Below are 23,687 nucleotides of genomic sequence, written 5' to 3'. Positions count from 1 at the left end.
TACAGAGCACAAGGCAACATACTCTTTAAACTATTGATTACACATTTGCATTGGAACTCTTTAATGGCTCATTCTGCTGGACATTGCCAGACTTCTCAACATGATTATCTCACGCCCCTTCAAAAGTTTCAGGGGGTATACCTTTGCAGAACAGGGATAGATATATTGGTCACTGAAGTCATAAGGCAAGGATTCATTCACACAATCTTTGTACAAATGTCATCATCCAAGAATAGCTCAAAGTGAAATTTCACATAGTAACATATTACAAAACAATTTTTTGGATTGTCCAGTACAATTTTAACATATTTCAGGATACCCAGGACAATTTCAAGAAGTTTTAACATACATTGCAAAAATTTCATTCTTTATCACTATAAATTAATACATGGTGGAACAATAATAAAACTTTGCTTCTTGTCTAGCTCTCTATGGGTTTAGGGTTAAGGATCTAGCAACAAGACCATATCAGTGTAAGATCTAGCAACAAGACCATATAGTGTAAAGCCGCATACTACTTACTAACTCCAATACTCATCACTTAAGAAAGCAGAGCTAATAAATCACCAGCTTTCACAACTATGTATTGTGTACCATCCTTAGATTTGTAGTCACTACCCGCATACTTTGAGTACATCACACTGCTTCCAACTGGAATCTCCAAGGGCTTCCGATTGCCATCCTCACCATATACACCAGGTCCAACAGCCTTAACCTGCGGAGTAGAAACAGGGTATGATATAATAATATGTTCTCTGTGGACTGTAAAATATTAGAGTCTATGAACATTATCCTTAAAACAGAAAATAAACTGGACGTAGAATAGGGGGATTGTTACATGGATGGACCAGTAGGTAGGAAGTTCGAATCATCTGAGACAAGGGGATGGGATTTAGAGTTAACAATCATGGTTTAGGAAGTTTGAATCATGTGAAACAAGGTGAGGTGTGATATAGAGTATAACATTTCATGGTTTAGGAAGTTTGAATCATGTGAAATTAAGGGTGCATATTGAAAATCACGATCAACACTGTTCCAGTTTGGTCTATATCAGGGTGAAAGGGTTTAGAGATTTTAACAATTGAAGTACATCCCATCCTACCTTCCGGGTTTCTCTACTATGGATTTCAGCTTTCAGAGCATAGCATATACATTTCCTATCAGGGAAAGGAACACCACAGTCCAAAATATAGGTTTCTCTATAATGGATTTAGGAAGCAACCACGGCATGCAAATGGCAGTTAACTGTGAATCTTGACTTAAGATATATCAAGCAAGTAGTGAATTCGACAGCCGTGATATTTCCATTACTGCTTTTCCATCACATGCTTTTAAGATTTTAGAAACTATAAATCCATACCAATCATCTAAGGGTTTCTCTATCATGGTGTTTAAAGCATTTAGTATTTTTAAACTTGTAAGGATACTTGAATCAAATCGCCCATCTCAAACAAAACAGTCATGTAGACATAATACACACCGTTCCAATGACAGGTTTCTCTTTTGCGGAATCCGTTAGCAAGACACCACCAGCTGTTTTATCCTCTGCTGCAGCAACCTAAAAGATGACAATCCTTCTGGGTCAGTATTAGAGAAAACAAAATCAAGGGAGGGAAGTTAAGCATTCCAGTGAAAGCCAAACCTCAATAAGCACTCTGTCATTCAATGGTTGCAAGTCTTGGATATCATCGGTCTCAAGAATACCTACAATGTCATCCTCCTTCAATAAAAGATGGCTAACTCCATTGAAATCTATCTCTGTTCCAGCATACTTGGAATACACTACATTCTTTCCTGTCTATAGAAGAAAAACCAAACAATGTTATTAGTTACAACAATCTAGAAAATAATTGCGTATATGCATGCAACATAAACATACCATACATACACACCTTACATACATATATGCAATATAGTATACACATAGATACATACTACTATAGAGTGCACCATATATACTATACAAGCTGCATACATACACATACATGCTATACATTCACGAAAAACAAACAAATATACATGTATTGAAAGAGAGCATTGTATGTATATAGAGAGTACAACAAACCTCAAGGCTCACTTCAATCTTCTTCTCGCCAATCAATCTACCTTCACCTACAGCGACTACTTCTCCACCTTGAGGTTTTGAAACAGCTGTCGAGGGAAGCAAAATACCAGCAGTTGTCTTCTCTTCAGCAGCTTGAATCTTAACTAACACTCGGTCAGCCAAGGGTTTCAATGTGGTGAACTGTATACACAATGTTTGACAACACCTCATCAACAATGGAGATTGTGCTAAAACCTTTTGTACAAATTGATCACAACCAAAGTACAAAGCCTCCTTTGGATCAAACTTGGGTACAATAATGAAAAACAAGGATAACATCAACAGCATAGAAATTATGGCCATGTAGAAACCGTCGTAATTAAAACATCAAGAAAAAGATCCTTGCATTCCTCGTAACTCTAAGAATTTTGTGGTAATTCCTAACAACTTGCTTCTACTTCAGGCATGGGAAGCACTGTAAACTGCTCACGACCAAACAACCTCAAGCTTATGGATTCACCAAGTAGAGTTTCAGAACTGATGAGCAAAGCTCATAGTGAGGGGCCAGACTAGACGTTCACAGTAGGGGAAGGGGGGGGGGGGGGGGGGGACTGTAAGAGTTAGGGATCAGACTAGACGTTTAAACCCCCACAGCAAGCGTTCAGAATCACTGAACAGACCCCAAGAGTTAAGAGGTTTAGGCTAACCCCATAGACACGCGAGCTAAACCCTGATAGCTAGGGTTCCGACTAACAAGCGAAAGACGAATAATAAATTAGGTCGGCTCCAGAATGACTAGATGAACCTCAGAAGCACGTTAGGGTCTTAGGACATCCTAATCGATATTAAGATTTCACAGAAACGCCATCCTTCACAAGATATGAGATTCACCAAAAATCCACGGAAAAATTGGTTTCTTTCACTCTTTTTAGGGAAATTACCTTGTTAGCAGCCACAGTCGAGGCAGCTCTAAGTCGGCCGAGGTGTAGAGGCTTTGTTCGAACAGGAAGAGAGAGCGAGGAAGAAGGAAGCTTGAGTCCATGGAAAACCTTGCTGTCTAACAGGGAGGACGCGCCCAAGTGCAGAGAAGGGGAAGAAGAAGAGGAGCAAGATGCCATTGCAGATGAAGAAGGAGGAGGAGAATACAGAGAAGGAGAGGAGAGATGTGATGATGAAGGAAGGAGCTCTGGTCTGTCTGTTTTCCAAAGCTGAAGAGTGTGTTTGATGGAGGAATTTGATCCAGAAGAAGGAAGGATCTAGAAGGTGCCTGCTTTCACACTTGTCCGCCCGGACATATATAGCCAGCCTCTTCCTTCCGGAGACCATCGATCAATCTCCTCGTTGTCGGCTCTCAGCTATCTGCTCTGTGCCGGCCCTTACTCCTTTCTTCGCCCGCTAGCTTCTTCTCACCACACCCACCACCAACATACATACATACATACATACATACATACATACATACATACAGAGACAAGACATAACAACAACGTACTTCTTCCAATCGTTGCACTTTGTAATAAAGTCTGCCCATTACGTCGAGGATGAGACTTTCTTACGGAGGACACCATATGTATGAGTTGCTTTGTCCTTCCTCTTTTTTTTTGGGGGGGGGGGGGGGTTATTTGGGTTCTTACTTGGTTCCCTATAGTAGTTGAAGAACCCGACATCCACATTAACTGGTCAGTTAGAATCTGCAAACAAATGCACGAGAGCATTGCAAGTGCTGGTAATCCACGTGATCCTCCATTGTCCTTTTCGAAAATGGTTTTCATGCCAATTGTGTTTCTTAGTTATTGAGGAACATTTGCGTGGAGAGCACAATTAGATTAATGCTACCTAACTATTTTCATCAATGAGGTAGCATTTCAATAGGGATGCTCTAGATACCCACATATGCACAATTTCTCACATAAATATGTACGTTAGCTTGGTATTTGATGACACGCTTCAAGCTCATTTGCTTGCTCTATTAAGATATTGCATCCCATTTTGTTCTCTTTTGACAAACTATCCTCTACCAGATTAAGTAATGCAAATGTTCACATTAAAATTTGAAGAGCAAGCCCCACTCATACATTTCAACGTTTCCACGCAAGATTTTGGCAAAAGACAAATAGCAAAATTTTAGGGCTATAAATACATTGGCAAGCTATAAACAATTCATATCAATTAATCATATGAGAATTAAGAGTCCCACAACTCTTGTGTTTCCTATTCCCAATTCAAATCTATTGATACACATTCATAGGAACATTGTTTCTTCACCATAAGAATAAAAATAAGGCCGAATAGATATTCATATTAATCATGCTGCTAGCAATACAATGCAACTTTTCTATAGATCAATATACAACTATCTACAACAAAATTTGTTTGGGTTATGAACTAAGACCGCATGGGAAGGAATGAGATAGAAGGGCACACAACACAGTTGACCACATGGTTTTCCTTGAATAAAAACCTAATATATGGGCAATTTACCAAAATGCCACTCCACCACAATCCAGTCTTGCTATAATTCTCATACTCATAAAACATACCATATAACAAATGAAGATATAACAAAGGGAGATGATGAATTAATTGCTAGAGTGCATTCCATTTCAAAATTTGATAGTGCAATTGAATGCACAAACAAAAGTGTTCATTGCTCAATACAAAAGGGTTTTCCCCATTACACATGTCCTTTCATTCCGAAACTAACCAACCATCCGCAACATCGTATTAAGAAAGTCGTGTTTCTACCGTGTCAATTGGAAGAATCATAGCTCATCCTGTATGTAAAGAAATCCCAGTAAGTAATAATTCGATGTACATATTATAGAATGAAATCAATCAAAATCAAACAATGATTAATTATCTTACATGAGCATCTTCCTCATCTGACCCAGAGTCCTGCTCATCCTATGATCCACATTTTGCATCAAGAAATTGGTTAGTGTCTGTAAAATGAACATACAAGTAAAACGCTGGCAATATGCACATTCAAGGAGGGCACTTACATCAATGTCCTCGTCATCAACATCGTCGTGTTTCTTTGTTTCCTGAAATTGGATGAAATAGTGTTAGTAAACCAATCAAGCCTCATTCAAACACATTCAAATTGGAACGTTGAACTTGCATGGTGAATGTTCCAATTAGAATGTGTTTCTTCAGCAAATGTTTTGATAGGGAGGTATTGGAACATTTAACATTGACAAGGAGATATTGGAACATCTTAGAATTTTGAACGGAACGCAAATTAATGATAGGGAGATATTTGTAACGGAAAAAATTCTGATAGAACCTATATGTGTGTGTATGTGTGTTCTTCAAACTAAAATGTTAAATGTATGATGATAATAAATTGTACTAACAATTTTGTTTATTTCTTGTTAAAGCACAATTTGGTGTAAGTTAAAGGTCATAATCATGTCAAAACTTAATGACTTTTAATGTTTAAAAACATCGCAATAACAAGAAACCCCACCTCATCCTTGGCCTTTTGTGTCTCATCAAAGGCTTTCTTCTCAAGCTGTTACATCAAGCCAGTGAAAGGATTAAATGAGATAAAATTAAAAATAATACATACCAAAGTTTAAAAAATCCACAGAGATGATAGAACTAACCTCCTTATTCTTGCCCCAAGTTTCTTCTGCAAATGTTTTGGCATATTCGATATCATCGGTTACCAATATGTTATCAAACAGTGAGCCTGCTTTGACCTACAGAGAACGATCACAATATCTCAGCATGAAGCCATTAACTTTGAAGATTCTACAGATATGTCAAAGACCCTATCATTATTTTGTATGAACATGTTTGTCCAGATTGTAGAGGAACTCTAGAATTTTTTGAAGAATAATGATGATGTCCTGCAGAGAAGCTTCTCAAATGATGATGTGAACATTCTAAAGTAAGAATATAAACATGGAAAAAAGTTATACCTGCCACAGCTCGAATCCCACATACTTCAAATTTTGGAAGACATAGAGTTCAGCATCATCCTCGAAATCTAGTAGTGACCATATGAATGCAAACAGTCTAACTTTCAATATAGTTCATAAAATTGCGCAAACGATTCAAAAAACATTAAATAAACAAGAAAAACCCTGGATAAAGAGAAATAAGTTTACCAGGATTATCAATCAATGGAGCTTTCCACTTCCCTTTATAGGCAGGGTTCTTAATTTTCTGCATCCAATAAAAAATGAGAAAATTTATGGACATAAACTATTAACACATGTCCGTTTTTAGATGACCTTCATATTATAGTCTACATAAATAAATGGATGGACGGGTTTCATGAGTTCTATGTACTTAATTGTTTAAAATTTTAATCTTGCAACAATCCCTACTATATGATGTTGAGTAGAGACAATGCAGAACTAAATCTTAGAAATTCCAAATCTACAACCATTCATTTGAAAGTAGAAGATTTTCAATGACCAAAACACTTTTAATAAAAAATACATTCCAGTAAAATATTTACAGACAAAATTTTAGAATGTCAATGTGGAAAACGGATTTATGTATACCTTAGCCTTCCATGGGCCCTTATACTCAGGATTAGGGATAGTCGGAGCTTTCCACTCACCATCCTCCTCATCTTCCCAGTCCTCAGGCTGATCGAGAAACCCATATCATGAATTTGAGCATCAAACAATTCCACACATTACTCTAGAATATTCATCAAAAGACGATACTACCTTTGTGGCTTCGGGATCAACTATTTCAGCTGGAATATCATCATACCCCTGTCAATGTTCAGAGCAAACGCACATGAAACTGACGGTTTTCATGTAAAGATATCACTCTGGGGCAATGAATGGAAATTCCAAAATAATCTGAGCATAAATGTCACCTCTGGTTTTGTATCTTCAGGATCCTCAATGTATTCATTGTCATCCCAATCCTCAGGCTAAAACCAACACTTTTACGATAAGCAAACACATACAACTTTAAAGATAGAGAGAATGGTGAGAACAAAAAAATGTGAAACTCGCTCACTCACTTTCTCAGCTTCAGGATCTATGATCTTTTGTGGAGGGAGCATTTTCCAATCTTTGAATAAACTACCTGATTGCTTCTCTTCATTATCCACCAGCACAACATAAGTGTTGTCAGGCTTTATAATGAGGGTATAAACATGGGTTAGCTGGTCAGTTTCACAAGGAATGTCTTTCTCAATGGGATGGTTTTTCCCCTTGTAATTCAGAATGACATGAACCTTCTTGGTACTGTATCCACAGATGTCAGGTCCAAACATGATGCTGAAAAAACAAAAAAGAACCACATATATTTCATCAGCACTAAAGAAAGAAAGGATTGCTATAGGACTTCATTTCAAAGTTTCAACGAAACATCTCAAGAACATTTCATATAAAACTTCCATGTTTTTTAAATTGTGTTCACACTGTAGAAGGATTCAGGCGGAATTTCAGACAAAGTTTTGATGAAATGTTATTGTAACAAATAAAAAATAAATTTGTTCATGTTTTCTCATATAGACATTCTTTTGATTATAATTTCTGACCATTCATTATTAAACTTCAAATCATTCATTATAAAAGAAAAAGAAAAAAGTATTTGTGTTTTCCTAGGTTAGGACCTGTAAGGTGTATCTCCACCAAATGAAGACTGATCCACATCACCACTCAGCAACTTTATATAACCACCACCACAATCAAGATTTTGCTCATGCTTTACGGAGAACTGAAGCACAAGGTTCTTCCCCTTGTTGCTGAACTCAGGAAATTCAGCAGAGATGGCAAAAAATCGAGAATCCGGAGAAGTTTGAATACCTGACAGAAGCGAAAGTTTTAAAACTAAAGAAGAAGATGATGAATGCATTGGATCAAACAGTTTTCTGTACTCAAAAAATAATGTTCGCTACAAGAGAGAGAATGAATACTACCTTTGTCATTTGAATCTCCATGCCATTTTCCAGCAGTGTGAACCCAATCTCCAGCAGCGTCCTCACTTTTTTTCCAGTCTGACTTCACCCACCGACTCTCCCAGCCATCTACACAGTGCACGAAGAAAGGGTTTATCACCATAATAACCTAATTGAAAGAAAAAAACGTATTTTCTCCACAATAAACGTTTGCAGAAGAATAAATATATTTATTCCCAATAATACTTATTAGAAGAACAAAAGGTATTTTCTCCACAATTACATATTCTATGCGCAAGAAATACATGAGATCTATTGAATTATGAAATCATTGAGACACAAATTAGATAACCAGATGATATGGCAAATAAATATAATAATTATACATGCTAGATTCAACATCAAATTCTCAGTAACAACAAGGTGATAAACAGATGCTGCGACAAACATGAACTACAATGTGATTGGCTTCCTCATCCATAACCACAAGTATGAACTTTGTGAAAGCCTATAAATACCAAAACTTTTATTAAATCTTAAATAAAAAACTGGTTCTCTTCCAGAGGAGATAGATAGATAGATTTATTTTTCGCATCCATGGAAGACCAATTGTGATCTATGATACGAAGCCTAGCCCATGACGTGGATCAAACTTGGGTTCTCTCAATTAATATGACTTTCGATGATACAGTGTAAACTACCAAGCCAACAGCCAGAGAGAGTGTCAGTGTGTCAGTGTGTGAGAGAGAAAGAGAGAGAGATTGTCAAATACCTCAAGATGCCATAACTTTACACCAAATTCACATCATGATTATTTCTAGATCAAAGCCACGAAGATAGCACTGTGTGAATATCTCAAGATAATAGATCTGAAAAGAAAATCACACAGAAGCACCTTGACGGAATCCACAATGAGGACACTGTGAAAACTAAATCTGATATATGAGCTCTCTGATGTGACTCTCAATGAGGATGATTTGTGAATACTAGATCTAACATCAATCTCACAGAGAATGGCCTTAATGAAAGCTACGGTGAGATCTAAAACTTGTAATTCATGCTATTAAATCTGAAATCAAATTTCGCTGTTACTCGGATCCGCCAAATATTACAAGATCTGGCAAGCATTCTTTCTTGATCTGCTCTCAGATTTCTCCAGTTACAAAAAGCTCATCTCTGCAAAACCTAGGGGTACAAAGATGTGATGTTGTATTTCTTGATTGATGATGAGGCCAAACAACAGACATTTTGAGCTACAGGTCTACAATTGAGAGGAAGAAAAGGAAATGCGAAAAGGAATGAAACTAGAGAGAGAGAGAGAGAGAGAGAGAGAGAGAGAGGAAAGTTGAGAACAAGAACAAAGAGAAGAATGAGCGATGGATCCAGATCTCTTGAGAACCAAGCAAAAAACGGGAAGGAAAGGAACGAAACGAGAGAGAGAAGGAGAAGAAGAAGGAGAAGGAGAGAAAGAAGAACGTCTACCATCGAATTTCTCCTGGAAGTAGTAATTCGGTGATGCAAATGCGGAGGAAAGGGAGAAGAAGAGGAGGGAGAAGAAGAAGGAGGAGGAGGAGAGTGCAGACGCCATGGCTATGGCTATGGCTATGGCAATGGCTATGGCTACTACGTCGCCTTCTGCTGCTACCTCTTTCCGTCTACAGAGGGGACGAGTTCACGCTCAGGGATTTATATACATATAGACAGACGAAGAAGAAGAAGGGGCGAGAGAGAGAGAGAGAGAGAGAGAGAGAGATTAACGTCTTCTAAGACCAAAATTGGTCTAGCAAGGATTCGAACCCTTGACCTTATGGACCTAGACTAGGCTTCTTATGATTCATGAATTGAGAGAGATAGAGAAAGACATTAAGAGAAGCTCATATGAATGTAGGTCAGCAAGTAAGGTTGTCCTATCCAATTGGAGACCAGAAGGTCATGGGTTCAACCCCCACATTTCACAGTGGCAACTACCAAATTAAGAGGATATGTATTCTATGGAGTAATAGAGAGGGGGAAAAATTAGGTCTTGAATCAAAGACTACGTAGGGCTTAAGTAGTCTAACAACTTACCACTACGGCAAGCTAGAGAGAGTAAATGGGTATGGGTGAGTTGACAACTAGACCGTCCAGAAGTTCATATGTTCAACACTTACATAATACATTCCACATTGGCATCAAGGTGAGAAATTTGGGTTTTTAACCCAATACCTTGAGAGAGAATACGAGAGACAACTCTAGTAAAATGAGAGAAAGCGTAGAGACCCATGTGTCATTCATTATGGGCATTGTTATAGACACGTTGTGCTTGAGCCACGACAACATTTTGCCTCTAAAAAAGTCGTGTCAACGTAATCATCAAGAGCTCATAGACATGTACTAGGAGTGGGTGGGGGTCAATCGACTACGAGAGAAATTGAGGAGAAGGTGATAATTTCCCTCAACTTGTATGCAAGGCAGGGCATGCCTTTGAAAGAATCACATGTGAGTAATTATCGAGGAATTGTTTTTCTAAAGCCTCTTCTGCCAATCGTCTCTGATTACGACCAAGTACTTGCGACAATGATGCTTCCAAATACTCTACAATGCAACCATTATTTGATATCTTTCTCTTTACCTCTCTCTCTATCTCTTTCTCATTATCAACCTAATGACTGCATCCAATTGTAAGCCTTGATATTAGTAACTCATACACTTGGTTCTAAATTTCATTGGCCTTGATACGTTACTAGAATATGTGCCCTTCTCTTATGGTGATATCCATCAAACAACCTTACTAACTAAATTTTAGCCTTTGAACTATGTCTCGCCCCAACATGCCATGCTTTTGGCCTTTTAGAACGCTGAAATACCATTATCATGATGTTTCATATAAATGGGACATCACTGTTTGATCATATTGCTAACAACACGCATATTATGAGTAGGTGGAATTTATGGAGTCTTGTTTTGATTTTGGTTGTATAGTTAGGTTGGGAATTCCATGCAACCAACAATTGCCAAAAATTGTTCTGAATGTTTATGATGTACATTTCATGCTTCATGGCTTTTACCTTGGTGGTAAAGTATGTTTTTATTCATCGATGCATTAGGGTTTCAAGCCTCACTAACTACATTGCTTTGCTTTACTCCATGTCTTCGTGATTTGTAGGGATCGAACAAATAACATGGTGGTAAATTTGCTCTAAATCCCTTAGTGGTAAAGTATGTTTGTACATACCAATAGGGATCAAATACTTGGCATAAGTGTCAAATTCCTCTTCCTTGGTGTCTTTTAGCTCACAAACAATTCACATGATGGTCAAATTCCTCTTAATCCCTTAGTGGTAAACTGTGGTTTTACATACCAATAGGGATCAAACCGTTGACATAGTGGTCAAATCCCTCCTAATTGCCTATACCTTGGAAGTAGACTATGATGCACATATCATTTGCATTGGGGTTCAATTTTCACTAGTTTGTTAGATGCCACTAAATGCATGACACTTCGGTCTCTCTCCCTCTCGTTTTTTATGTGAACATGTTGAGCCTTCATTGACTTCAATATTTGACTAGGACTCTATACATACTCTTGGGATCAAATGCATGACAACCACAATCTCTCCTCTAAGCCCAACAGTTGTGAGCAATCCATGTTACTAGATGAGCTTGTTTATGTAAGAGTTGACCACCATTGTGCAATGTAGGGGTTGAACCCATGAACTCCTGGTCCCCATTCTCCAACCTATGGGGACCAACCTTACCAATTGAGCTACATCCATTTGGGTTGTCTTTGTCTCCCTCTCCCTCTCCTCGTTTGCACTTATGTGAATGCAGTGTCCAATGTGACGAATGTGATATAATCATGTTCGATGAGTTTTACCTTTTCCTAGGAATGTGTACCACCATTGTTAATTAATATTGCCATGCATGCGCTTCTCATGGCTCTTCCATGTGACTTTTATTAGCATTTATGCATCGAATATACTATCGATTTGTATGGATATTTACATGCATACACATATAGAAGGCCCTGTATTCCAAATAACTCATTTGCATTTCTTGGAAACTATAACAACATTATTTTATTGATTCTTGTACCTACCGTTTTATGCAACCACTTTTAGTTGCTTTCATTTTCTCTTTGAGAAAATCAAGGAGATCGAGCTGAATCTCAAAATATTTCTAAGCTTAAAAAAGGTCAACATCATGGATTGATGAGAAATTTGGAGATGGAAATTGGAACTTTTAAAAAGCCAAAACTTTTGGGCTTGAAGGTTAACACAATACTTATCCTTAGAGGACCAAGATAGTTACTCAAGAACATTATAAGATTAGAGATGTAGCATCAAGCTACAAAATGTTACATATAATAGATTACAGGCATGTCATCCAACAATTATACAATCCTCTCAAATTGAATGAGGTATCGTATTCGAGAAGGACAGTCTTCCTCTACATTAACATTGCAAATTTTGACAACGAAATAACGTGTCGATACAAGGGGGGGGGGGAGAGAAAGATATATTAACGTCTTCTAAGGCCAAAATTGGCCCATGAGACAATTGGTTTACAACAAAATGAGTATTTATCCAATCATCATAACTAAAATAAAATAAAGTAAAAATAAAACTTAAGCTAAAAGAGTTCTAGTAGTGTACAAAACATGGTATACTCGATAAAGGAAGTGACTTTACACTAAGCCTAATTTTATTTCCACCCAAGTCTCTCGAAAAGAAGTGGGAGGTCAAAGGGTTTTGGTGTGGGTGTGACCCATGGTCCTAATGTAGAGAGTGTCCTAGCCATGGTTTCTAGGCGGTGTAGCTCACGTCCCCTTATTTTCATTATTCCTTATGCACCACGTCAAGTTGCTTTGAAACCCGACACCTAAGGATGTTTGGTTCTTCTTTGGTTTTCTGCCTCATCAAGGGAAATGTCGAGTGGTGTAGGTGTGTCGACATTCGTTGTCTCCCCTTGTTCCTGAAAAACTTCTTTTGTTACATGTTGGTGAACGTTAGCAAGATTATTGTCAACATTTTGTAACTTATTCTCTCTGTGTTGTTTTAGTTCTAGAATGTATTTGCCTAATTTCTTTATATCTAAAGTATCTAATAGTTTGGGGAGGGTGGGAGAGGAACCAAGTATGTCTTGGTATTTTGCCCTTATCTCGGCGTAGGTTGGACACTTGCATTTAAAGTGATACTCATCCTCTATCTTTATGTGGCATAACCTACATATCCTTTCCTCCCTAGGGTTTCCATTAGTACGACCACTCTCAATCTCAAGTTGGTGAGATGATATTCTAAGTTGTCCAATGGCAACCCTTAGTTCATGTGGTAAGAATACACTCTAGATATTTTGGTCGCGTGATAAAACCTAACATAGAGAAGTGCATGAAGTGTTCCTTATAATACAACATTTTAGATGGGAGTGGCTCTAGTGGGGTGATCCATTTATACCAAGTGTAAATTTGCCATATTTCTTCGCGTATTACTTTATTGCGGTCCTCATGAAAGATTAAAGTGTTATCAATCGTGTGGTTGTAACTAAGGGGAGGTAGGTTATTAATGTCTAGACCATTCGCAAGAAGCCAACTCACCATCATGCCATACCATGAGCTAGTATAGCCAGACTCATACAGTGATCGAGAGGCCTTAAAGGCTTGATAAGATATTCTATCATGTGGTTGGTTATGTATCCTGTGAATAAAGACTACAAGTTGGAAAAGTGCTTCTACTAACATTGGGGGTAAAGTGAACTCAACCCTAATAATTTCATGTGGTATTGTCGATTTGCTTCGAAGTTGGCTTGATAACATCATCACCAATGGTCTCTCTAATTGCGCCCACATGAAAGATGGTAATCTTAGAGCCCAAACCATTGATGCATACATGAGGGAGGGGGTCACTACTGAGTCAAAGAGCCACCCTTTAGTTCGTGGCTCTTGAAAGTATACTTGGTGGCATTGTCTCTCTAGGAGTGAGAGGGATGCATGTCCTCTCGTAAGTCTATCCTTTGTTGCTTGTGTCATCGAAAATTTACCTGAGCGGGCACTAAAAGTGACTCCCACATAGACATATGATCCAACCACCTCAACTGGGTTATGGGAGATAGTTAGGTGACACTTAGCTCTAACTTGGGCTGATGTGTGGAAGATAAGGACTTTAGTTTTCCCTAGATTCACAACCAATCATTGTTGTGCGCAAATGTCATCTAAGGCATTAAGGTGCCTTTGTAGGTCGTGTTCGGATTCAGAGACCAAAACTATGTCATCTGCATAGAGCAAGATACGAACTTGCATATCCCCAAGGACTACTCCCTTGCCTCCCTTACGAGCAATAAAATTCGTGATCTCATCAATGTACACCAATAGTGCTAGTGAAACAATTGGATAAGTCACCTGGGCATCAGACACACCGAGACACTTGTTCATATAATGCGTAGATGGCCCAGACCATGTCATATCGTATCCTCAAGCTTTTAAGCCTATCAAACAATCGCTCTGTAGGGACCGTGTCAAAGGCTTTGCGTAAGTCCACAAAACAACAATATAATTTCTTCTTGTGAGCCTTAGTTTGGTCAATTAAGCATCTAAGCGTGAAGATATGATCAATAATGGAGAAGGCTCATCTAAAGCCAGCCTGTTCACGTGCACGAAGATTTAGAGTCTCCATATAATCGCTAAGTTCTACTTCCATTACTACACCATATAATTTAGCAAGGGTATGACCTATCACAATGGTCCTATATGTATTTGGGTCCATGGGGTTCCCCCCTTTATGTATGGGGACCATTGTGTTCATAGTCCATTTTGGTGGAAAACCCTCCGCAAGGGCACGATTGAATATTAGAGTTAGCAAGGGAGCTAGGCACTCTCTCGCATATATAATGTGTTTTGCTCGCAATCCTGTGTGGTTCATGGACTTCCTATGTTATAATTTCTTTATGACCTTCGGAACCCTAGAGGTTGTGAAAAGTGTCCCCGTGGTAGGTCGGGGTGTAGAAGGCATTGGAATGGGTGGTTGTTTTGGGATTTGGTAAACTCTCTCTATATATGTGTGCCAGGTCTTGGGATCTTCGATGGGTGTTTTTTTGGTAAAAGCCTGATTGCCTGACGAAGCCACTCCCAGATCAATACTTCGGAACGTTAAGGACAAAGATGGGATTGCGACAAGCGACCGAGCCGAACAAGGCCGAACAAGGAGCAGAAGGTAAGTCGAACCGATCGACTCAGACAAGTCAATTTGACTGACTAGTCGAACTAGGCTAGACATTGAACACATCATATTGAGAAAAAACCCATTGTTGAGGTCTCAAACAACAACGAGTTAAAACTTGCCAAATGTTTGATAAGTACTTCCAAATGGTACACGCTATAGGACATTTAATGAACCTATGTGTACTATCCTCCAATGGAATGGTGCAAAAGAAACAAGTACCAAACCCTAGTCCTCGTCTCTTCAAGGCCGAACCTAATGGGAGCCCACCAATCATGACTCTCCATATGAATACCTTTGCATGAAATGGTAGATGGGAATGTCAACCACGTTGTAATATTTTCACCACCTTGCATCTGACTTATATACATTCCACAACTTCGTTGCTTTGAGAGATAGCCAAGATCATGATGTCATCGCATGATGATACAATATATTTGTAGTGACTTGTAACAAGTGTGTACCATCTTGTAACCACCAATCTACCCAAGGTGCAAATTTGGTTTTCAATGGCAAAGATCATCGCAACAATGGTATATCATGTAATTTCTCCCAAATAAATCCATAATTTGGGGGAATATATAACCATCTCTTGGCATCTTCAAAATCCAACAACCTTTGAGATTCTTTATCAACCACATCTTCCAAATGTACAATCCCCAATCAAAATAAACGATTGAATTGAGATCTCAACTTCTCTTTCCCATGCCAAAACAACAATCGAGAAGAAACAAGCAATTCATTTTGTAATGAATTACAATATTATCGATCACTTGATGGTCCCCATTCAAAAAGAGATAATGCATCTTGCCACGATCTTACCAAATGTTGTCCACATATAGAATGTCGAATCTTTAGAGGAATACTTCCATTTAGTAGTGACCACCATGATGCTTGAATCTTTGTTTTCCCATGCACCAATCCTTCATGCTCAATAAAATATTGCATCATAGATATCCATGGTTGAGCTTGTTGACATATATCTTGTAATAATGTAAATCTACGAGCCATCAAATGCCATTCCAAATCCAATATTGTTGCACCACCTAACCTTTTAGGAGTAGCCAAATGGTCCCACGAAATCCATGTAACTCCCATAATTTCTCCATTCCGCCACAACATGAACCGAATAGGTTGTAACATGCTTTGTAATGCCTTCTTAGTCCAAGGAAGTAAAGGCAAAAAATATAATAACATGGGTATCAAGATACATTGCACCACTTTGAGTCGTACATGAAAGGGCCATAATTGAGACTTCCAATACATAAATTTATCCCTCAATTTACTACCAATCCAATCAATCAATTGAACATTTGTAACATCAATGCCCAATGGATAACCCAAATGTCGATAAATTGAACCTCGTGTAATCACTAACCCTCGCCATCCCAAACATTCCAAATCACTCTCCGTACAAGAAATAAGGTGAGACTTCCTCCAATTTATATACAACCTTGAAGCCAAAGCAAATTGATCCCAAACTTGCATACTCCTTTTAAGATTTTCTTTTGAGGCTTGTAAAAACATAAAAGAATCATCTGTCAATGCTTGTGACACCAATTGTCCTCCAGAAGGAAGATGCAAACCCACAATATTACCATTGGCCACAAGATTTGACAACATTACTAACAAAGGATGTGTAACAATAGCAAATAACAATGGGCTTTGTGGGCATCCTTGCCGCACGGATCTAGTAAGAAATACTTTCGGAGTGACTCCACCATTAAACATCACAAGGGAGGTTGCATTTTGCCCTAGCAAAAAGATAAGTCGACACATACGAGGACCAAACCCCATATTATACATCACACCTGAGAGGAAAGACCAATTAACATGATCATATGCTTTTTCCAAATCTAATTGCACCACAATCATTTCTTGATGTGTATGTCAAGCATAATCGGTCGCCATTTGAACATTCAAAACATTATGCAATATATTTCTACCCGTAATAAAACCATATTGAGATGGATGAATAAGTGGAGGTAAGAACTTCTTAAGTCAGTTGGACAATATCTTTGCAAACACTTTGTACAACCCTCCCATCAATGAAATAGGCCTCCATTGATGAAATGACTCAGGAGATGGTACCTTTGGTATCAATTTGATTAAGCCCACCTTCCAACTCTCAAGCATGAAACCAGAATCCCAACATTGTTAAAACATTTGCGTGAATGGACTCTTAAGCATGCTAGCATACTTCTTAAAAACTTCATTTGTAACACCATCCCAGCCATGGCTTTTACCATTTGGAAGATGTAACAATACCTTTTCCACCTCAACTTCTTCAAAATCAGCATCTAATTCTTGACAAATATTTGTATTCACGACACTCCCAATTACATTATAAAACTCTTGTCATGCTTTCAAGACATCCTCATTAATAATCAACTCTGGCCCAATCAAATTCTTAAAATGAGTAATACATAACTCAATAACCTTGACTGGGTCTACAACAATGTCATCCCCTATCTTAATTTGTACCACATTTGAACGAGCATATGATGGTCTTAATCCTTGAAAAAACATATGAGATTGTGATTGATTATCTATAAATCCCTCCTTTAATTGACGTAGTCTTGTATGTTGATAACTTTGACACGACAAATTCTTCACAATGTCCTGTACTTGAACTTGAATATCCAAAAGCTCCTCATCACGTGGATTATTCATCAATAGTACATTGCACCATGTAAGAATATATGAAAACTTATCAATCAATTTCTTACGTCTTTTAGCATTAATCATATCATACATACGATGAAAGCACACAATTATATTAATTGTATGTAAAATCCACTTAGTTACAACACTTATTAGTCTCCTCTACCTATCATATGCCTGTGTAGGGAGAGGGAAGTTCTGTAATGCTATTAAAAAACCCGAATATGCATTTGAGGAAATGATCCCCACATGCTCTAACATCCAAAAATTCCACATGAGAATACCTTTCAGCTTCTTTATATAGGCTTTCACCCCATGTCTATTATCAAACATGAAAGCATTACGCATATTCCAATTGTGTTGGATGTTTGTACAATTGTTGATCGCTCTATTACACATATAGTAGTAACCATCATAATTTTGTCTTGAGAATACCTTTCAGCTTCTTTATATAGGCTTTCACCCCATGTCTATTATCAAACATGAAAGCATTACGCATATTCCAATTGTGTTGGATGTTTATACAATTGTTGATCGCTCTATTACACATATATTAGTAACCATCATAATTTTGTCTTAAGCTAGAATTTGTATTTGTGTATCACAATGCCAACCTACCCTCTTCCTCACCCCTTTTTGAAGTGTTAGGCGAATCTCTTTTTGAAATTCCTTTGGCGGGCAAGTTTTAGGCGAGTTTCTTAATTCAAGAGGTTAGCTTTTTTAGACAAAGACAAGCCCTTTCACTTGTTATTTGTATGGCCAACTTTTAAAGGTATGAATTTTCATCTCTATTGTTTATCCATGAATCTTGCTTGTACAAACCCATCAAAAGATTTGAGGCTAATCTTCATACGATGATAACCAATCCAAATTCTCAGTAACTCGAGATATGAAATGTAATAGCAAACTTACTTCATATCAAATAACCAATCCAACTAAGGCATTTGAAATGTTATTGTGAAACATATGGAAGATTCTAATTCAATCATTGTGTAATATGTAAACAAAACTCATCTAAATTACATAATAAAACTCTTGATATGAAATTTTCAACATTTAGTGTAGTAACAAATGATAGTGAAGCTTCCATGTCCATTTGCACATCGTTAATATTGATCCAAATTTACACAATAGAACTCTTATCTAATAATTGGCATTAAACAAAACTAAATCTTCATATACATAATTAGAACTCATCTAAATAACATTAAATGTCAATGATAGTGCACATAAACCAAGTCGTCATTGTGTGTAGTATTTTGAACATACATATTACATACATGTAGATAACAATTGACAACACCACGGTTTAAACGGTTCGATTTGGTTTCAACAGTTAGAAACCGCGGTTTAAATGGTTCAACGGTTTTTTATTTTTATTTTTAAATTTAAAAACTTGGTTTTAAACAATCTTTTCATTTTCATGCCTTATTCTCACATTTTAGGAAAATAATTAAAATTTTAAAAAATTTTAAAATGAAATATTTTAAAATTTAAAATTTGACCTAAGCTTAAAACCGAACCGAACCACGAAACCGTGGTTTTACCGGTTTAATGGTTTTGTGGTTCGGTTCAGGTTAAAAAAAAGTTTAAACGGTTTGGTTTGGACCCTCTCGAACCAAACCGAACCGTTGTCAATTGTTACATGTAGAATCATAGTAAAAGGTCTACATGTAAAACATCCTTTCACAATGTCGTGGAAAGCCCTTGCCCACCCTTATATACGAGAGGCCTTAGCCACCCTTAAGTAACAAGTGGAGTAACCTACCTACAACCTCTAGTTTTTAGTGAGAACTTTTGCTAGAACTTGTTGCCCCAAAGAACCAAAAAATGGATGAATTTACCTATGAATATTAAAAAATAACTCATAAAGTTGCTAGAGAGATGGTGGGCTGCAATTTTGGGGAAACAAAATCACAAAACATGTGTTTGGTCATTAAATGAGTGAATTATTTTGTTTAATAGACTTTTAAACTTCACATACATATATAGACTAACAACTTATTCTATATAGATCAAGTTACTTAGCTTATTCAAATTCTTGTTGTTTTGGGTTCTAACTTGTTGGTTTATTTAAGGGTCCATTATAAAAATACCCACGATTTTTTCTTTATTTCTCGAAATAAAGGCCACAAGTTTTTGTTATCTCCCCACACGATTGCCGCACACCCCAAAAAGGGATGGATTGACCTTATGCTTTTCTCTTCTAGCATTGGGAAAAAGGGGAGAAATTGACAATGTAATCATCTTCACAAATTACAGATATAATTGCAAATTGGAGGAGTGACCAAGGGCATTGGGGAAATAAATGGAAACTTTCCACAACCCAAGTGCTAAAAACAATTGTATTGCATTGCCATGACACAAATGATGCTAAGAGGGTGGTGAGTTGCAAGGCAATGGATGCACGTTAACTTGAGTTTGATGGTTGAAAGAGAATGTATGTGATGAAAGTGTAGGAGGCAATGGATGAAGGGAAAACAATTTAGGTTAAATGATTACGAGAAACCATGATTGAAATGGAATGGAGGGACATAATATTGTAATTTGCACGAGCAATGCTCAATACTAGAGTTAATGCCCCAAACAACAGATACTAATGTAGTGATGACAAAAGGTTTCACAATGATCTTTGCCATACATAATGGAAAGGTCTTCTTGGTCCAGTGAAAGAGATGGTCAGATGCAAAGAAAGGAGAGAGCACACAACACATAAAGAGAGTGGTGTTCAATCTTTACACTACGTGTGGTATGCCCCTAGATTATGGGGTCTCCAAACAACGCGAAAACACGATTGGGACAAGATGATGATTTATATTGCATGAAAGAGATACAATATTACAACAATCCCAAATTGGGACAAACCAAAAAGATGATGAAGGACTAGAGAGCCTTCAAGATTACAAAAGGAAAGAGTAGAACTCAGAGGTTGAGAATGAATCAAAATGAGGTTGTTGGGCTTCCCAATTGGGATGGGGACGTTGGCAGTGTCCCAATTGTGTTTGGGACAACTGGGAACCGCCCAACCGAAAACCTACTTGGGTTTGTCCCAACTCTATTTGGGACTACTTAGGTGCACCAAAATATGTACATGTATTTTACAATAGGTTACTATTGGATTGTTTATAACATGGAACATGACTATGAATCACTCAACCAACACCACACACAAAAAATTCCACCTTATATATATATATATATATATATATATGTTATGCCCCTAGTTTATGGGGGTCTCGAAATGCACACAAAACTCGATTGGGACATCAAAATTGGGACACAAAAGAGGATTTATATTATAATCTATATCCAAGAGAAAACACTCACAATACTCCCAATTTTGGGACAAACCAAAAACGGGGTTGGAACGAGTCGGGATGAATCGAGACTTAGGCGAGACAAGTCAGGACAAGAGAGAGAGAGAGAAATTCAATATTTACAAGAGGTGAGAGTAGAACACATAAGTTGGGAATGAATGAAAATGTGGAGAAGTTCCTCAATTTATAGGCCAAGGGGTGGTTGTTGGGCTACCCTAGTCGTTCGGCCCAAAGGCGGCGATTGGGCTCCCCTTTGTGATGGCCAGACGTTAGGCTAAGAGGTGGTTGTTGGGCTACTCTTTAACTAGTTGTTGGGACTGTCCCATCTGTGTTTGGGGCTCCTTGGGAGTGTCCCAACTCTCTTTGGGACACCTTGGGTCTATCCCAACCTAAACATTGCTTGGGTTTGTTCCAACTCTATTTGGGACTTCTTGGGTGCACCTCCAACCCAAGGTGCCCACCTTCTTTGGGACTGGGACTGGGCCCCTTGGTGAGTCCCAGATCAATGTAGGAGTGTGTCCCCGTTGGGACAACCTAGGGACACCATATATATATATATATATATATATATATATATATATATATATATATATATGTATATGTATATATATGTATAATGTATATATATAGGGTTCGAGGGTTCACACTAGTCTAGCCCCAAGGTGGTAGTGTTTGTAAACGAACTCAACAAGCCATATGATTTGAAATACGATCATTTTAATGTTGATAGCGTTACCATAATACACCACAGATATTGGTTTGAGGATCTTATTTATCCAAATCATTTATTTGGGCAAATGGCTATCAGCGTGAGGATCAAATAGTGAGGACAACTTGGTTGAGATCATCTTGGGGAGCTGAAATAGGAGCTTCTAGAAATTTGAGATGATTACATGAACAAGAAGACTAGTTGGGACTCGATGGAGATGGAGAATACACTAAGTTCATACATTACAGGTTTACATGATTATATGAACAAGGCTATGGATTAATGCATGACTATATGAACAAGTCAATGAATTAATACATGATTATATGAACAAGTCAATGATTTAATACATGATTACATAAAGAGACCATGGGATCATGATGTCCCATGGCATGTAGTCATAGTAAAGAAAAAATACTGATTGATTATCAATATGTGGGTTGATTCATAATTTGGGGATTATCAAAATGTTTAGCCCTTCAAATGTCTTTGATTGTTCCTAAATGTCACCTATTTCTTATCTTCTTAGGCAAACCTCCATTTCACAAAGAAATATGTAACGTGATCATCATTGTATGCAAGCTATACATTATTTAGTACAAGTGCCCCGAGTACTAGTGCAAATTTAGTGGACGTAGAACATCCCGCCCTTAAACCCTAATCCTAGGAACCCAAAAGATTCTCCGTGAGCCATATAACCTATAAACTTAAGTAAATTCTACAATCTCATGTCCAACTATTTCCCCACATATATCTGAATTTCCCGATATCTAAGTCCACTTAATCCAAATGACTTAAATTACATCTCCCGGAACACTAACTAAATTCGACACGTATATAGATTCTAAAACATCTCCTTAAACCCTAGATCCTAAGAGCCTAAACATACATTTAAACTCATTATGCGATTTTGTGTCCTCCTTTCCGCATTGGGAGATCAACAAGATATTGTCTTGTACATTGGTGCTGCACACACCCTATAAGACAATTAATCTATACATTATACATCATATCCTAGGCATCATACAACATCTACAAACCCATTAATCTTTGTCGGATTGACATAAACAAACATGTTTATATTAACGTTCTCATTGAAGTCATTGGAATTAGAAGACAATTGACCCGAATCAAAACCATAATCAATCAAAAAACTTATATTATACGATGATTAAACCTTTTGTCCTCATAAATGAGATTATATTAGTGTAGTTGCACAAAGCTCAATAATTGAGGATTCAGCAACACGCATTATGCTTGCTGCATTCTCTCTCTGTGACTCTGTTTTCCTCTATTTCACACACCCACCCACACTCTACCTGTGTCTAGCCTAGTGAAGATCTAACCATTTTCTTTGACCTAACCTCCCATTCGAGTAGCACGGACTCCGCATGCTATAGTGCTAAAAATCTTGATCAACAACTTGACCAAAGGATGCATTACAAGCGATACTGCAATTTGATCTTGCTTGTTATCTACTTGTAATTGGGTGGTGGTGGTAGTGGTGGAATGGTCATCTGTAGTAGCCATGGTTGACAAAGCATCCTCATATAGCAGAGCATCTTCATAGTCATAGGAGGCATCATACAAAAAGCTATCGTAGTCATTGGTAGAGGAACCATAGCAGCTATCTTGAAGCTCAGGATAGGCTAGGGTATCAGAAAAGATATCTTCATCTTCATCTTCATCTTCATCTTCATGTGAAGACGCCATGAATTCTTGCTTTTCTTCAGGGTCCTCTTTAATTAGCTCATGGCCATTAGTTGGTTCCATTTCAAATGTCATACAAGAAGGTGCATTGGTGGTTATATTGTCATGATCGACAGAGTTGTGGTGCCGATGATCGCTACATCCTGATTCCGAATCCTCAACTGCTCCAAATAAGTGT

At 37.7% G+C, this 23,687-nt stretch overlaps 2 protein-coding genes across 2 annotated transcripts; both read right to left on the bottom strand.

Annotated features, from left to right (window-relative positions):
- Positions 1-346: 346 nt before the first annotated feature.
- LOC147865675 (20 kDa chaperonin, chloroplastic-like) lies at positions 347-3,202 on the bottom strand. The gene is made up of 5 exons (XM_087318545.1): positions 2,986-3,202; positions 2,066-2,245; positions 1,643-1,798; positions 1,481-1,558; positions 347-715 (listed from the first exon to the last, which is right to left on the bottom strand). Exons 1-5 carry the CDS (start codon positions 3,160-3,162, stop codon positions 542-544), a joined length of 765 nt encoding a protein of 254 aa, XP_087174671.1. The 5' UTR covers positions 3,163-3,202; the 3' UTR covers positions 347-541.
- A 1,420-nt stretch (positions 3,203-4,622) lies between these two features.
- Positions 4,623-9,538, bottom strand: LOC147865674 (calreticulin-like). The gene is made up of 14 exons (XM_087318544.1): positions 9,402-9,538; positions 7,941-8,048; positions 7,635-7,827; positions 7,038-7,296; positions 6,888-6,944; positions 6,733-6,780; positions 6,562-6,648; positions 6,160-6,217; positions 5,971-6,038; positions 5,653-5,748; positions 5,514-5,558; positions 5,047-5,088; positions 4,910-4,948; positions 4,623-4,818 (listed from the first exon to the last, which is right to left on the bottom strand). Exons 1-14 carry the CDS (start codon positions 9,505-9,507, stop codon positions 4,807-4,809), a joined length of 1,218 nt encoding a protein of 405 aa, XP_087174670.1. The 5' UTR covers positions 9,508-9,538; the 3' UTR covers positions 4,623-4,806.
- Positions 9,539-23,687: the final 14,149 nt, after the last annotated feature.

Source organism: Azolla caroliniana, unplaced genomic scaffold, assembly GCF_043228905.1.
Source record: "Azolla caroliniana isolate FFs.n. ecotype wild unplaced genomic scaffold, voAzoCaro1.0.p SCAF_4, whole genome shotgun sequence".
NCBI classification, from domain to species: Eukaryota; Viridiplantae; Streptophyta; class Polypodiopsida; order Salviniales; family Salviniaceae; genus Azolla; species Azolla caroliniana.
The sequence above is the reverse complement of the archived record's forward strand: the minus strand, read 5'-3'. Positions and strand labels throughout refer to the sequence as shown.

Excerpts from the sequence above, each read along its gene's own strand:
- LOC147865675 (XM_087318545.1), bottom strand. The coding sequence starts at position 3,162 with ATGGCATCTTGCTCCTCTTCTTCTTCCCCTTCTCTGCACTTGGGCGCG. Across the intron at positions 2,246-2,985 it reads CGACTGTGGCTGCTAACAAG|TTCACCACATTGAAACCCTT; the intron begins GTAATTTCCCTA and ends TTGTGTATACAG. Across the intron at positions 1,559-1,642 it reads ATGACAGAGTGCTTATTGAG|GTTGCTGCAGCAGAGGATAA; the intron begins GTTTGGCTTTCA and ends GTCATCTTTTAG.
- LOC147865674 (XM_087318544.1), bottom strand. The coding sequence starts at position 9,507 with ATGGCGTCTGCACTCTCCTCCTCCTCCTTCTTCTTCTCCCTCCTCTTC. Across the intron at positions 6,039-6,159 it reads TCCATTGATTGATAATCCTG|ATTTCGAGGATGATGCTGAA; the intron begins GTAAACTTATTT and ends GGTCACTACTAG. Across the intron at positions 5,089-5,513 it reads CACAAAAGGCCAAGGATGAG|GAAACAAAGAAACACGACGA; the intron begins GTGGGGTTTCTT and ends ATCCAATTTCAG.